At 33.1% G+C, this 12,657-nt stretch overlaps 1 protein-coding gene across 4 annotated transcripts in view; it reads left to right on the top strand.

Moving 5' to 3' along the window:
- Window positions 1-12,657, top strand: part of PSMD14 (proteasome 26S subunit, non-ATPase 14) — an 84,726-nt gene that overhangs the window by 54,334 nt on the left and 17,735 nt on the right. For all 4 annotated transcript variants that reach the window (XM_036320887.1, XM_036320885.1, XM_036320886.1 and 1 more), the window contains 2 exons: window positions 5,070-5,177; window positions 10,321-10,395. In XM_036320887.1, the coding sequence (XP_036176780.1) occupies window positions 5,070-5,177; window positions 10,321-10,395 (183 nt within the window). The remainder of the gene's footprint in view (window positions 1-5,069; window positions 5,178-10,320; window positions 10,396-12,657) is intronic.

Here is a 12,657-nt window from a genome sequence, read left to right as displayed (position 1 = left end):
TCTGAGATGGGCAATTCCACGACTGCCACAGTTAGTAACACTAGTAACTATGGGACAGACCACCAACTCTGTGAGGTGTCATTCATGCACAAACGGAGACAGTGAGAGCTTAAATAGCTTACATTAGATCACTGACTTAGTAAGTGATAGAGCCAGAATTTTAACTTGGGCAGGATTCTGACACCAAAGTATCTCAAGCATTTAAACACCTATACCAGACTGACTACATGTGTACACTAAAAAATCATGCCAAACTTTAAGACTTAATTATATGTTTGTTAACAAAGTTTCATGACTCTAAAAATGGCTAATTACCTTTTGCCATGCTAGCTTCTAAAGATCAGGTTTTTTTTCCCATTAAGGCATATATGTTCAAAACTTGTGTTTTTTCTGTTTAAATTTTGATGCATGTCTTCACTTGTCAGAAAAAGTACATTATGCTTGTTACACCCCATCCCGCTTTCCTCCAAATATATTGAAGTTGTACTACAGATCTCCAGCTACAATAAGCAATTCTCCAAGGATGAAGAAAGAAAATGTACACACACATAAGAATTTCTTTTTCAAAGTTAAAATTGACATTTTATAAATAATTTGCATGTTGCAAACTTGAGACTAAGAAATCACAGCAATTCAGTGATATGCATTTGGCATGAGTCAGTTTTAGTTCTTAGTGCTTTTCATTGGAAATGACATAAAAAGTAAGATTTCTTTGAATTTTTTATGCTGTGGGCTTACAAGAGACATAGATGTTTTTCTCTTGTAGATGTCTGGCAGTGCATGGCAGCAGAAGTAACGAAATGGTCACAAACCCCAGCAGTACTTCCCAGGTCACATGCACCCTTAATTTTTAAAGAATCTGGAAATAGCCTAAGCAGTTGATAACAGGTCATTTCTAAGTGATAAAGGATATTTGATATGGGTGTTGCTTTTCTTTCCACACCTAGTTTTTTATAGTCATTCAGAGACTTTATATGGTGGTAGGCTTATATAAATTTAAATATGTAACTTAACTGGTTACTGAATTGTAACACTTTTTCCTTTTTCTGATGTTTGACATTGATTTTGAGGTTTAAAACTTTTTTTCAAGCTTCAAAACAATTATTCTAGTTCATTTTCTGTATAAACACTTCCCATAGTCATTGACTTCAATGTAAGTACAATAGTAAATGCCAAAGGCAGCAGCTACTGTTAAAAAAGAGAAGGGGGTATTATGAATTATATAACTACTGCCAGAAATGCTATGCATTTTTCTTTCAAACACCTTTTCCTTTGTATTAACTAATTTTAAGAGTTACTTAAAAATATAAGTTCCTTTGAATGTAAAAATTGGGAAATAAAGACTGGTGTTTTAGAAATTTAATTTAGTCTTTCAGTGACCTAGCAGTTGATATGAAAACACAAATTTAAAAATAAATAGCACATTGGATAAACTGTACTATACTCATGAAAAAAGCCAAAAATATGAATTAAGTGGGATTAAAAAATAATTAGTTTTGAGTCCTAAACCATATTCGTTATTAAATTGAAATGATAGGTTCTTGACCCTTGGGTGTGCTTGGAATAAATATGGAACACAGTATTGTTTTTAAAACTATTTTGCTTTTATAAGCTAAGACAGATGTACAAAAAAGATGTAGTTTTTATTTTGTATTGGCAGCTTCCAAATATTTAGTGTCTATTTCCAAGAGTTGCAATTAGTAAAGCAACCATGATACTGAAATCTGCACATCCCACAAGCTAATTATATTTGCAAGGTCAGAATGAATACATATTTTCAGAAAAATAAAGGGTTATATAAATATGTGTCTTCTACTTGGCTGTTATATCACAGTTTGTTGATCTGGAATATAATGTGTACAATTCACAAATTTGTCTGATAACAGAAAGTGGTGTGTGATTGTGTTTATTTTACTAACCAGTATATTCACAGCAATCACTTCCAAATATCTCTCCAGTAAAGATGTGTTAATTACAAAACAGACAAGGTCTTCTATTATATTAAAGCTACTAACAAGAAGACAGCAGGAATCACACATGTAAATAGCATCATCAACCCCTATTTTAGTCCTCTGTTTTGATCTGTGAGTTGCGCATAGACCAAAGGTGCTATTAAAGACTGAGTGTATGAAATAGGCAGCATTATATGAACAAAATTTATTCAACAAGAAAACAGACCTTTAACATGAATTTAACAAGCCTGAGAAATTATAAACTATCATATGCTGCAGATTCATGCAGTGATAATAAACAAAAAAGGAAAGTAAGAGGTTTCCCTAAGCTAGCCAAACTGCTAATGGTTTTGTTATAAGCTGTCTACTGTTGCAGTGACCTCTGAAAAGTCTCAAGGCACTTGTACCAGAAAAAATTAAATGATCAGGCTGGTGAATAGAGATTCGGTATGGTGTGTAGGACTACAGCATGGAAGGGAATTAAAAAAATATAGCATCATATTCCTGAAAATATTCTTCACGCTTTAGCTTACAAGGTTTTATTACTTATTAAGTAGGTAGTTTTCATGTTTGTTTTTTGTTTTTTGCTAAATTCCTATTTGGATTTATAAGTCATAAACTGAACTGGTTTGATATATATATACTTTAAAACAAACTCATTAGAAAATTCATATAGCTCCAAAAAGTGGATTATTTGCCTTGTTCCCCCCTCTAATACCTTAATTAATCATTGGGGATTCTTTGTTCAGTATATTGTATCCAAGCTTTTCATTCTTACCCATGGAGTGACCACTTTGCTGTCATTATATTGCATCATGCTGTAAATACATAAACATGGAGAAACGCCTTCAGCTTGTACACACCTCCAAGTGCTCACTGGGGCTTTTTCTTGAATTGTACAGTGGCATAATTAACACCTTCTTTACCCATTGCTCATTAGTGCACTGGACATTAATGAGTCTATTTTGATAGGTTGCTCTAAAGGAGAAACCCACTTATTCTCACAGCGCAAAAAGCAATTATAAAATTGTACAGAAATTAAAATGTAGACTTTATTGCCATATTTATGTTTTTATTGCATACTAAGTCTAATTTTGGTCTGCAGGTTGTTGAACATGTTAGTTTCCTTAGACAGTTGCTATAGTGATGGCAGCAAATTCCTTTAATCTTAGTGTAAAGTATTTATTTTCTATTGGCTATCATATTGCTACTCAGGAATTGTCCACCTAAGCATGTTGTTTCACATAGGCCATCATTTATTAGCTGAACAGTATATTAAATAGTTGAATTTTTCTCTTAATTTGTAATATAATTTAAAATTTTTATTCACATTTGTTTTTAACTGATCATGATATCTACTTAGTTGGTATTTTAATTTCCTTTTTTATGAAGTTTCACAGCTGCTTATAATATTCCAGAGAAATATATGTATTTACCACTAATAATAAGAGTGGCAATTCTTAATTCTGTATTTAAGTTGCACATCTATCAAAATGGTCACTTTTCTTAGGACTACATTTTAATTTTATCTCATTTTATGTGCTTCTTAATAGAAAATGTTAGACAACTGTCTTAAAGTATTATAATGTCTGATATTAGTACCTATTTTTATTATTGCTGTATGGAAAAACATGATTAGAAAATTTTTTAAGTATACAGATGGACATATATTTACATATAAATGTGAAAGTTAAATCTGGATTGTAGTTTTTGTATAAAAAGAAAATAGTTTCACAAACTATTAAATCATACATTTTGGGGGATACTTGGTTTTATTTTGAGGCAAGAGGAACCTTTGAGGAATTTCAAACTGTTAGAAATAAAAGCAAAATTCAAAGTTGATTTTGTGGGTTTGTTATTTTGGGGGTTTTTTTTTGTCTTAGAGTGGATAGAGGCCTGAGATTGACTCACTTTTCCTAGTGCTGTGGTTTAAGTTTGTACTCTGATACTGTTGACCTTTTGTGGCAGCCTTTTAGAAAGGGAGATTTTTGTTTTGTCTCTTTCTTTTAAATCTTGTTCTTTAGCAGACAACATGTACAAATGAGAACCCACTAAATAGCAATAGCTTTTAAAATGTTGATAAATCCTAGTTGTTTAACACTATGTAAGACAAGTTTAGAAATACTATATTATCCTGCTTTAAGATTGTTTTTATGTGATAAATAAATGTATTGAGTTTATTCTCTCGGTAATTGATTTCAATTCCCTGAAAGAGGCACAGCCCCAGTGCTTTACTTAAAACTTTACAACATTTAAAAGCTTTAATGAGTTCTTTCAAATCCATGGTAATGAACAGAGAAAAGCTATGAGACTATGTGATTCTTGTTAAATCTCTTAATATATAAGAGCTAACAGATGACATTGTATCATGTAAGAATTTGAAGTCTTTCTATACAGAAATATTGAATACACTTAGCACAAAGAGGATTCCTATTGTTATTTCTTTACTGTGAACTGCGTGCCATGCCATTCTATACCATGTTCCTGGCTTAAAGCGTAGATGACCTTGGTTTTCTTGTGTTGTGCTGCCTGTTCTTGACAGTGGCTTCACAGATGACACTTAAGGCCATCACACAAGATACAGAGTCTTTTATAGTCACAAGAAGTAAAAGGTATCTGACTAGAAGAGAATCCATGGAGCAAGTGCCTTGCTGGTTGTAATTTTGTTGTCATTTCAAGTACTGTGGTGGTATAATTGATGTGACAGGGCTGGGCTTTAGATGTGGTCCCTTAGCTTGTGCTCACTTTCAGTTTTAGTTTCTCTTTGTCATTCATTTTGATTAGGTAAACGTTAGGTGACAAACATATGCACACCACGGAAGGCTGTTCAGTGTAAGTTTAGTAATGAAGCACTTCAATAATAAAGATGCAAAGTTAATATTTTTCTTTACTGCCTTATGAAAATTGCAATAATTGGTGTCACCTTACATTACAAGATTGAGGGTGGTGTGCTGATGGCACAGTCAGCAGGAGGCTCTTTTTTATTAATATTATAATTAAATGATTTCCTGGAAATAGGCCAGAAACAGATGCAAGTTGATCATGCCTTGTCCACTGTTGCTTGGCATCATCACTTGCTTTTTAAAAGAGAATTGACCTGACACCTTGTTTTTACAGGTTGTTATTGATGCCTTCAGATTGATCAATGCTAATATGATGGTCCTAGGACATGAACCAAGACAAACAACCTCAAATCTGGGTCATTTAAACAAGCCATCTATCCAGGTAATGCCCCTTCTTGATAATGTGTTAAAAACTATGTTTTACATTTTAAAAGCTGTTAAAAATGGCCATTCTGAGATCTAACACTTAGCCTTTTAACTTGTATATGATTAACTTTTTTTGTGCTTTAAAAGATTATGGAAATATTGTTGAAAAGTTAGATTTGCTTATGTGAGTCAGTTTTTAGTATAGTCTTTAAACTTTCCTAATAGTTTGAGGATACCTTTTGGGGAACATAGTATAATCTTTATCTTGAAATAACCTTATGGCTTTGCATGGTTAACATTGGTAAGGATCAATAGGAGTTCCAGGTGGAGTGCATTAGGGGTCATTCATAATTGATGTAAATTTTAAGAGGTGCCCAGAAATAATTCCCAAACAGTATTTAAATTTTTTTCTTTTTCTGTTTAATCCTCACCTTTAAATCACGTCCTACAAAACATTTATATATTACCTTTGATTAGCATTTATATCTTGTTTGAAGTGATGTCAGCCGTTACAGTTTTCAACACTTAATATCCTCCTGAGTGATTAATGTTTTCTTTGTATCATTCACATGCCTCATTGTTTTTATACAAGTCTTTATAATCTGCAAAAATTATTTTAAATGTGTTTTTAAATGCACCACAACCTGTGCTTATACAGTTAATTGCTTCTCTGAAGATTAATTAAAAGGACAGAAATACCATGTTTGGTTAAATAGAACACGTAGGACAGAGTCTTCATAGTAGCTATTGCTGTTCCACCTCTGAAACCTTACGCTGCGATACCATTGTCTTTGGGGAGTTGTGGCTTTAGTAGTTATCCACGGTTAAGCCTTTGTTATACTTTGATAACTGTACTTTCAGTAGTTATTCATGGTTAAGCCTTTGTGATACTTTGATCCTTTGATAGCTGTACTTTTAGAAGTTTACTTCTGCAGCAGTCAAAAGTAATTTGAAATCTTCCATCAGAGTGAAATGTTTTGTTTCAAAAGATTTGAGGTGTGTCACTTTGAGGGGAAAATTTTTTCATAAGTCAGGGAAAACTGCAAAGTATAATGAGTATGAAATAAGCTACCACTGTTTTGATTGGGTACAGACAAGCCCATGCTTGCATGTTCCAAGAGAATATATTATTGGACCTGTTTAGCCTGTGATAATGACCTTTCTTATAAACCCCCATAGCATCATACTACTTCATTATTTTTTGCAAAAGGTTAAGTAGCATCTCACAATCCAAGATCATTGTGATTACTTCATGGTATGTTTCTGCCAGAAGTTTTCACTAATTGCAAGTCAATAGCCACCTGTTGCAGATTTCATCTTTTAAATTTAAACACTGCATTTTAACCTGAAAAATTGAGTATAATCAACATAAAAAATCTGCTTCTTTCTATTCTACCCTGTCCACTTTGTATTTTTTGGTCCTAATTTATAGTCTGTAACTTGAGATGGACTTTATAAAGCATCATTGGTTTTTCTTATTTTAGTTTGTTTTGCCTTCCAATTAAAATCTGTAAGTATATTTATTTCACAGTTTATATAGCGCCCATCAGAATGTCATATATCTGGGTGTTTTACAGTATTAAGACAGTTTCAGTACTAAAACACTCAAATGGAATCAAGCTAAAAAGTGGCAGAACAAAGCTACACCTTAAAACAATTAGTTTTCTAAGACAAGCTACAAAGAAAGCAACCCAGAAAAATGTGGTGATATGTTAACAGAATTTTTAACTCAGGGATCAGAAGCTCTTCAGAAAGGACATGCTTTTTATTTTGAATGAAAACTAGTTCGTGTTGAGATGGATCTTGCTTCTAAACCACCTGTCAAGTAGTGGGGATAGAAAACTGACAGCAGCCATCACTCATGCTGGTGGTCACTTTGCTTTTCTAATGCTGATTTTTTTTACTATTGTTTTTACTATTCTTATAGTAATGCTGAAAAAAATCTGATTCTATTGGACAGTAGTGTTTAATAATTTGGGAACGTTTGTTAAGTAAGAAAAAGATTATAAAGATAAACAAGTTGCAAATATATATTATAAACTGTGCCTATGTATTTATACCAAAATTTTAGTATTACTTATCTTTGGATGGAAGGATTTTTTTTTTCTTATTTTTCCTTCTCCAAATATTTCTTTAACTGTCTACAATGAAACATACTGCTTTTAGAAAATGTTATTTTTAAAGCACTTAACAATGTTGAATTATCTACCATAAGACAAAGCTAATAGACAAAGTTTATATGAACTTTAATGTTTTAAATAAAGGAAGCCATTAATAATCCTGGTAGAGAGGGGAAAGTATAATGCCTACACTATAGACTTTTTTGTTAATGTATGAGACTGCGTTATTTTGTGAATACGGAAATATAAATAATTTAGATGGGGATTGATTTTGAAGTTTATTTCACTAGGATGTTTATTTGTGTACTTGTTTTAAATTTGTCATACCAACAACATTGTAAGCTCTGCTCTGAATGTTAACTAGAGGAGCACAGAAATAACCTGACAGTTGATCAGCAGGAAGGGTCTCCAAACTCCCCTTTGTCTAGTTCCTCCTCTAAACCATTCTTCCTCTAGAATAGATAACACCTTAGATTGGTACTGAGTTCCAGCCTAGGCAGAACTTTCTTCTTGAAAGGGTGGCAGGCTTTGAGCAAAGAAATAAAGGGTCAGGATATCCAAGAACCAAGTGAGCTAAGCTCTGTAAATAAATCAAAATATATTGTCCTACAAGTGGTGCTGTAAAAATAGGTCAGACACCAGACGCTTACTTAGCCCACAGTATATATTATAGAATAGAACTGTGCTTTAGAGCGCTCTTCTGTGAGAAACTGTTGCAGATTTCAAATAGCCAAGTAATGAATGAGCTTCTGGAACATAATCCTGTTTTAATGAAGAATTGCTTAAATTTTCCTAATCTGCCATATCTTTGTTAATTGTAATTTAAAAAGTAAGTGTTGATGTTTTAAGAAACTTTCTGGCTACATAACTTTCTCCTTTCTCTGCCTAACATAGTATGGCATTTGCTGGTATATTGTGTTTAATTTACAGTTTGACCCTTTCAAAAGGTTAGTCTCTTTCTTGATAAAACTAATCATATATTTGGCATATGCAACCACAACTTGTAATTCAATTCAACTAGATTGGTTAATTTGAGAGAATTTATTATCTTCTGAGCTGAACAATAAGCTGTGCTTTTTGGGCTCATGCGGAAGGAGGACTGCACATGGCTAATTTACTTATGATTTGTGCTAAATTCACTGGGGGGTACACAGCAGATGAGGAAAAATTGGAAGACTGCTTGAGGATATCATTTGATTTAAACTTATGTTTGCTTTGTTGTTATACCTGCTAATCTTTCACACTGCCTTTGTTAGTTTTAATACTTTTATCTAAATAATGTAATTGAAAATCAAGTAGGTAGTGCCTTCAAATACCAAACTATATATTTCAGCAGTACAGTTAATCTCCAGAATATGGACCTGTCTGTGGGCACATTGGCTGACTTCTAGAACTATTGACCATAGATAGCTGTTACTAACTGTATTGCCAATATGTAGAATTATGTAGTTAGGATATTGCACAAAGGTACTTAGATGAGGGGGGCAGTTGGCTCTGAAATCTAAGCTCCACTCTCCAGCCAGTCTGTGTCTGGTTGGAGGACTGGGCACCTTTTTCTAATTCTTCTACCCAACCGATACTTTTCCTAATTTGCATAAAGATGAGTATTTAAGAAAGGCCCTCCTTCTACTTTTTTTTATCTCTACACTACAGCATTTCTATACACTGAAATTTAATTCACTGCTCCTGATGATTTTAAAATGGATAAGGATTTAATAAGTGCTCTTAAGTACTTTGATTTTGTATATCAACTATTTTATTATAGCAAATGTTAAGAATATAAGTGGCTTATTACAGTATGTATTAAAATATTTTAGTATTTATGGAGTGGTTTTTGCTAGCAAACTAAGCTATGCTTTGCTTTTATCCTGATAACTTAAAATTCAAAGACTTAATCCAAGAATTTCCTAAGACACATTATAGCATTGTATGGCAGAAAAAACATGGATTTTGGAATCAGAAACAGTTGGATTCAAATCCCAGCTTTACCTTTTACTAGCTATAAACTGGGACAAATTAAGATTATTGTCTTATTTTCCTATCTGGCAAAATACAAATGGAACATCCTACTTACTAGATTGTTGTGACGATTAGATGACCTATGTATAAAGCGGATACTAGGTGCTTATTAAATAGTTCCTTTCCACCCCTTCTACCTCAATACCGTAACACCTACACTCTAAAATCTTATAATTAGAGAGCATGGCGGTTGTTTTGGTTTGCTTTATCTTTCGTTTCCTGAGAGTTAACCCCAAAACCCTCTTTATTTTTATACTTGTTGAAAATATGTCTGAGGTATATAGCAAGCTGATAAGGGTCCCTCAGAATGCCATTCTGACCCTCTGAACTTTTTTGGCTGGAGTTAGATATTTGAGCAGTTGTGAATGGATTCCAGCACATGCAGGGTTATTGTTTCTTAATAAAGCCATACCATTAATTAAATTTTTATTTTGATTTGCCTGTTTGTCTTGGAGATCAAGTGCAGTTAGGGGGTGGGAGGGATATCTGGTTAGTGAGATTGAGCATGAGCTAAATAGACCCAGTAAGACAAACTACTTTGTTCATTGGGAGACATGTGGGGACACAATTATTTGAATCTGTTAGAACTGAATTAAGAAGGGAGATCCCACATTAATGTTGTGTGTGAAGAAATAAAAGCCTTCTTAGGCTTTAATTTTGAAATAACAAAGATTCCCCAAAGCTATCATAAAATTAGGCTTAATAAGTTATGAATAATTAATGTCTAATTTGGATTATGATGAGGTCAAACCCCATCTCTGATTGAGCAAGGCTACTGAAACTGTTGCATTTGTGCTGCTCTAGATCATGCTTTGAAGAATGTGTGACCCACACCTATAAACCTCATTCTAAACTTGTAGCTCAGAGAACTAATTTAATCTTTATTAGGATAAAATGCCTTTTTTAGAAGATAATGAAGGTATTGTCTACAGGATATGTTAACAGTTTCAGACAGTTGTATTTATTTTAATAAAGTGAAAAATATTAATTTGTTCTTTTTCAAATCATTTGTCTATATAGGCATTAATTCATGGACTAAACAGACATTATTACTCTATTACTATTAACTATCGGAAAAATGAACTAGAACAGAAGGTAAGTTTAAATTTTTATGTTATAGAGGGGAAGAAAATGTCTTTTTCATACCATTTAAACTATGACCTGGTATACTTGAATTTTAATTGTTGACCTATTTCATGGAAGTGTTCCAAATATTTTTTTATTCCTGATGAATTGCAGCATAAAAGAAAGAAATATTTTATTGGATATATTGGAAGATATTTTACCTTATTGGTATGTGCTAAAGTGGGAGAGAAAGTAGGAAATAAACATTTCAGTTTGGTTTTATGATAAATTATAAAAGCCCCTAGTTCTGTGATTTTTCTGGTTAATTTGTCTTCTCCAGTAAAATGACCTTTTATAACTAAAAACTGAATAGTTTTCCGCATTGGAAAGGAATAAATTAGATTGTAATTGTGTACTACTTTTTAAAAAGTACCATGTTTACCTAGGGTAAATTAAAGGTGAGTCAAAAGGGAAATGCAATTTGAGGTTTTCAGATACTTAGAGCTAGATTTTAATTTAATTTAATTTAATTTTTTATTCTTTAATTTTTTAAATTTAGAGAGAAGGAAGAAGGGACTGGGGTGAGGGGGGTGGGGCATTGATATAGGAGGGAAACATCACTCAGTTGCCTCCAGTACTCACCCGACTGGGGATCGAACCCACAACCTAGGTATGTGTCCTGACAGGGAGTAGTACTGGCAACCTTTTGGTATATAGCACGACACTCCAACCAACTGAGCCACACCAGCCAGGGCTGCTGTGTTAGATAGATGTAGCTGATAGCTTGAAGTACATTATCATCACTTTTTTTTTTTTACATTTAAAGAGGATATCATTTTTTAGAAAATAGAGAAATATAAAACATTTGCAATTTTAAAAGTTAAAGTGTTCTAAGATTGGTTACATTTAACATTTTCCTTCTTATGTATTTCTCTCAGATTTAACAGACCAAAATCAGAGCTCATATTAAACTTTCTCAATATTACACACACAAAGGATTCCATGAGAAAACAGTTGAACAGATCATATAATCACTGCTCCCAACATACACCCCAGTATGACAAGCCTTGGAGTCAGGCTGCATCCACAGGTTCATTAATTATTTTTAAATTTACATAGAATAGCTACCGGCTGTGAAAAGGGGCACTACTTAGACACAAACTGGAAAATACATTCAGATATATAAGTAGTTTATCAATCTGATATCTTACATCCAACTTTTATAAATATTCAACTAACTACATTTAAGATTTATTTATTTTCCCTACCACATACACTTAGCCACTGTCCTTGGCTTAAAAAAACATACATGCAAATATATAAATTAATTAATGTTACAGTTATGCTTTAAGTAGCTCAGTTCAGGTGCTTTCTCATTACCAAAAGCTTTGCCTTTACTCGTATCCTACCAACCTGTATACTTAACCCGAAGCCTTTCCTGAGGGCCACAATGGAATCCCCATGGCAGGGATATCCTGCTCCTCTGCTTTTGAAGTGGCAGGAAAACCCAGTTCTCAGCACTTAGCTACAGGCAGCTTTATAGCACATGTAGTTGCAGCTGCATTGAAATTTCCTAAGGATATATTTTCTAGAACATTATCAGTGCCAAAGATAGGAAGAAATCAAAGAAATTGGGGTTCCTTGTGCAGGAATTTTCCAGATCCCTCTCTTCCCCCCAAACTACTCTTCTTGCTCCCTTGGACCCTTGGAGGTACATGGAGGAGTTTGGAAATTTCTTTAAAAGTCTCAGATGATTTTGACATGTGGTTTCTTCTCCAACATAAAAAGAACTTTGTGCCATGTGTAGTTGTAAACCTCTAAATGGGTAGAGTAGTTTTTCTAACTATGTCTTCAATTCTTCATGGCTCAGGGATCTCACCTAAATATACTGGTTCAGAATCATTTTGTAGTCACCATTTTTTTTTTCTTTCACATTGGATAATGGTATTAATCATTTAAAAAACTCTTATTCAATGGTAGTCTGCAACTGAAGAACAACTTTAGAGTAAGACTTTAAGAAAAACTATCTTAAGATTGTAAACTTGAAAATTTATGAACTTCCAAGACTATATACTCAGAACTAGGAGTCCAGTTTGGAAAACAATGAACTACGGTGTTTAATTTCATGATCACTCATAGGGTCTGATCCCAGTTTGCTAATGTGATTGCAAACTGGATGAATTTGTCATTTCCTTCTCAGTGTCAATTAAGAACTTTTAGTTGTCAGAATTAAAAGTTTGATTTATTTTTTAAATTATAAATGGAATGTTTGAATTTGAAAGAGATTTAGAG

The sequence above is a fragment of the Myotis myotis genome, unplaced genomic scaffold (assembly GCF_014108235.1).
Source record: "Myotis myotis isolate mMyoMyo1 unplaced genomic scaffold, mMyoMyo1.p scaffold_m19_p_8, whole genome shotgun sequence".
NCBI lineage: Eukaryota > Metazoa > Chordata > Mammalia > Chiroptera > Vespertilionidae > Myotis > Myotis myotis.
The sequence above is the reverse complement of the archived record's forward strand: the minus strand, read 5'-3'. Positions and strand labels throughout refer to the sequence as shown.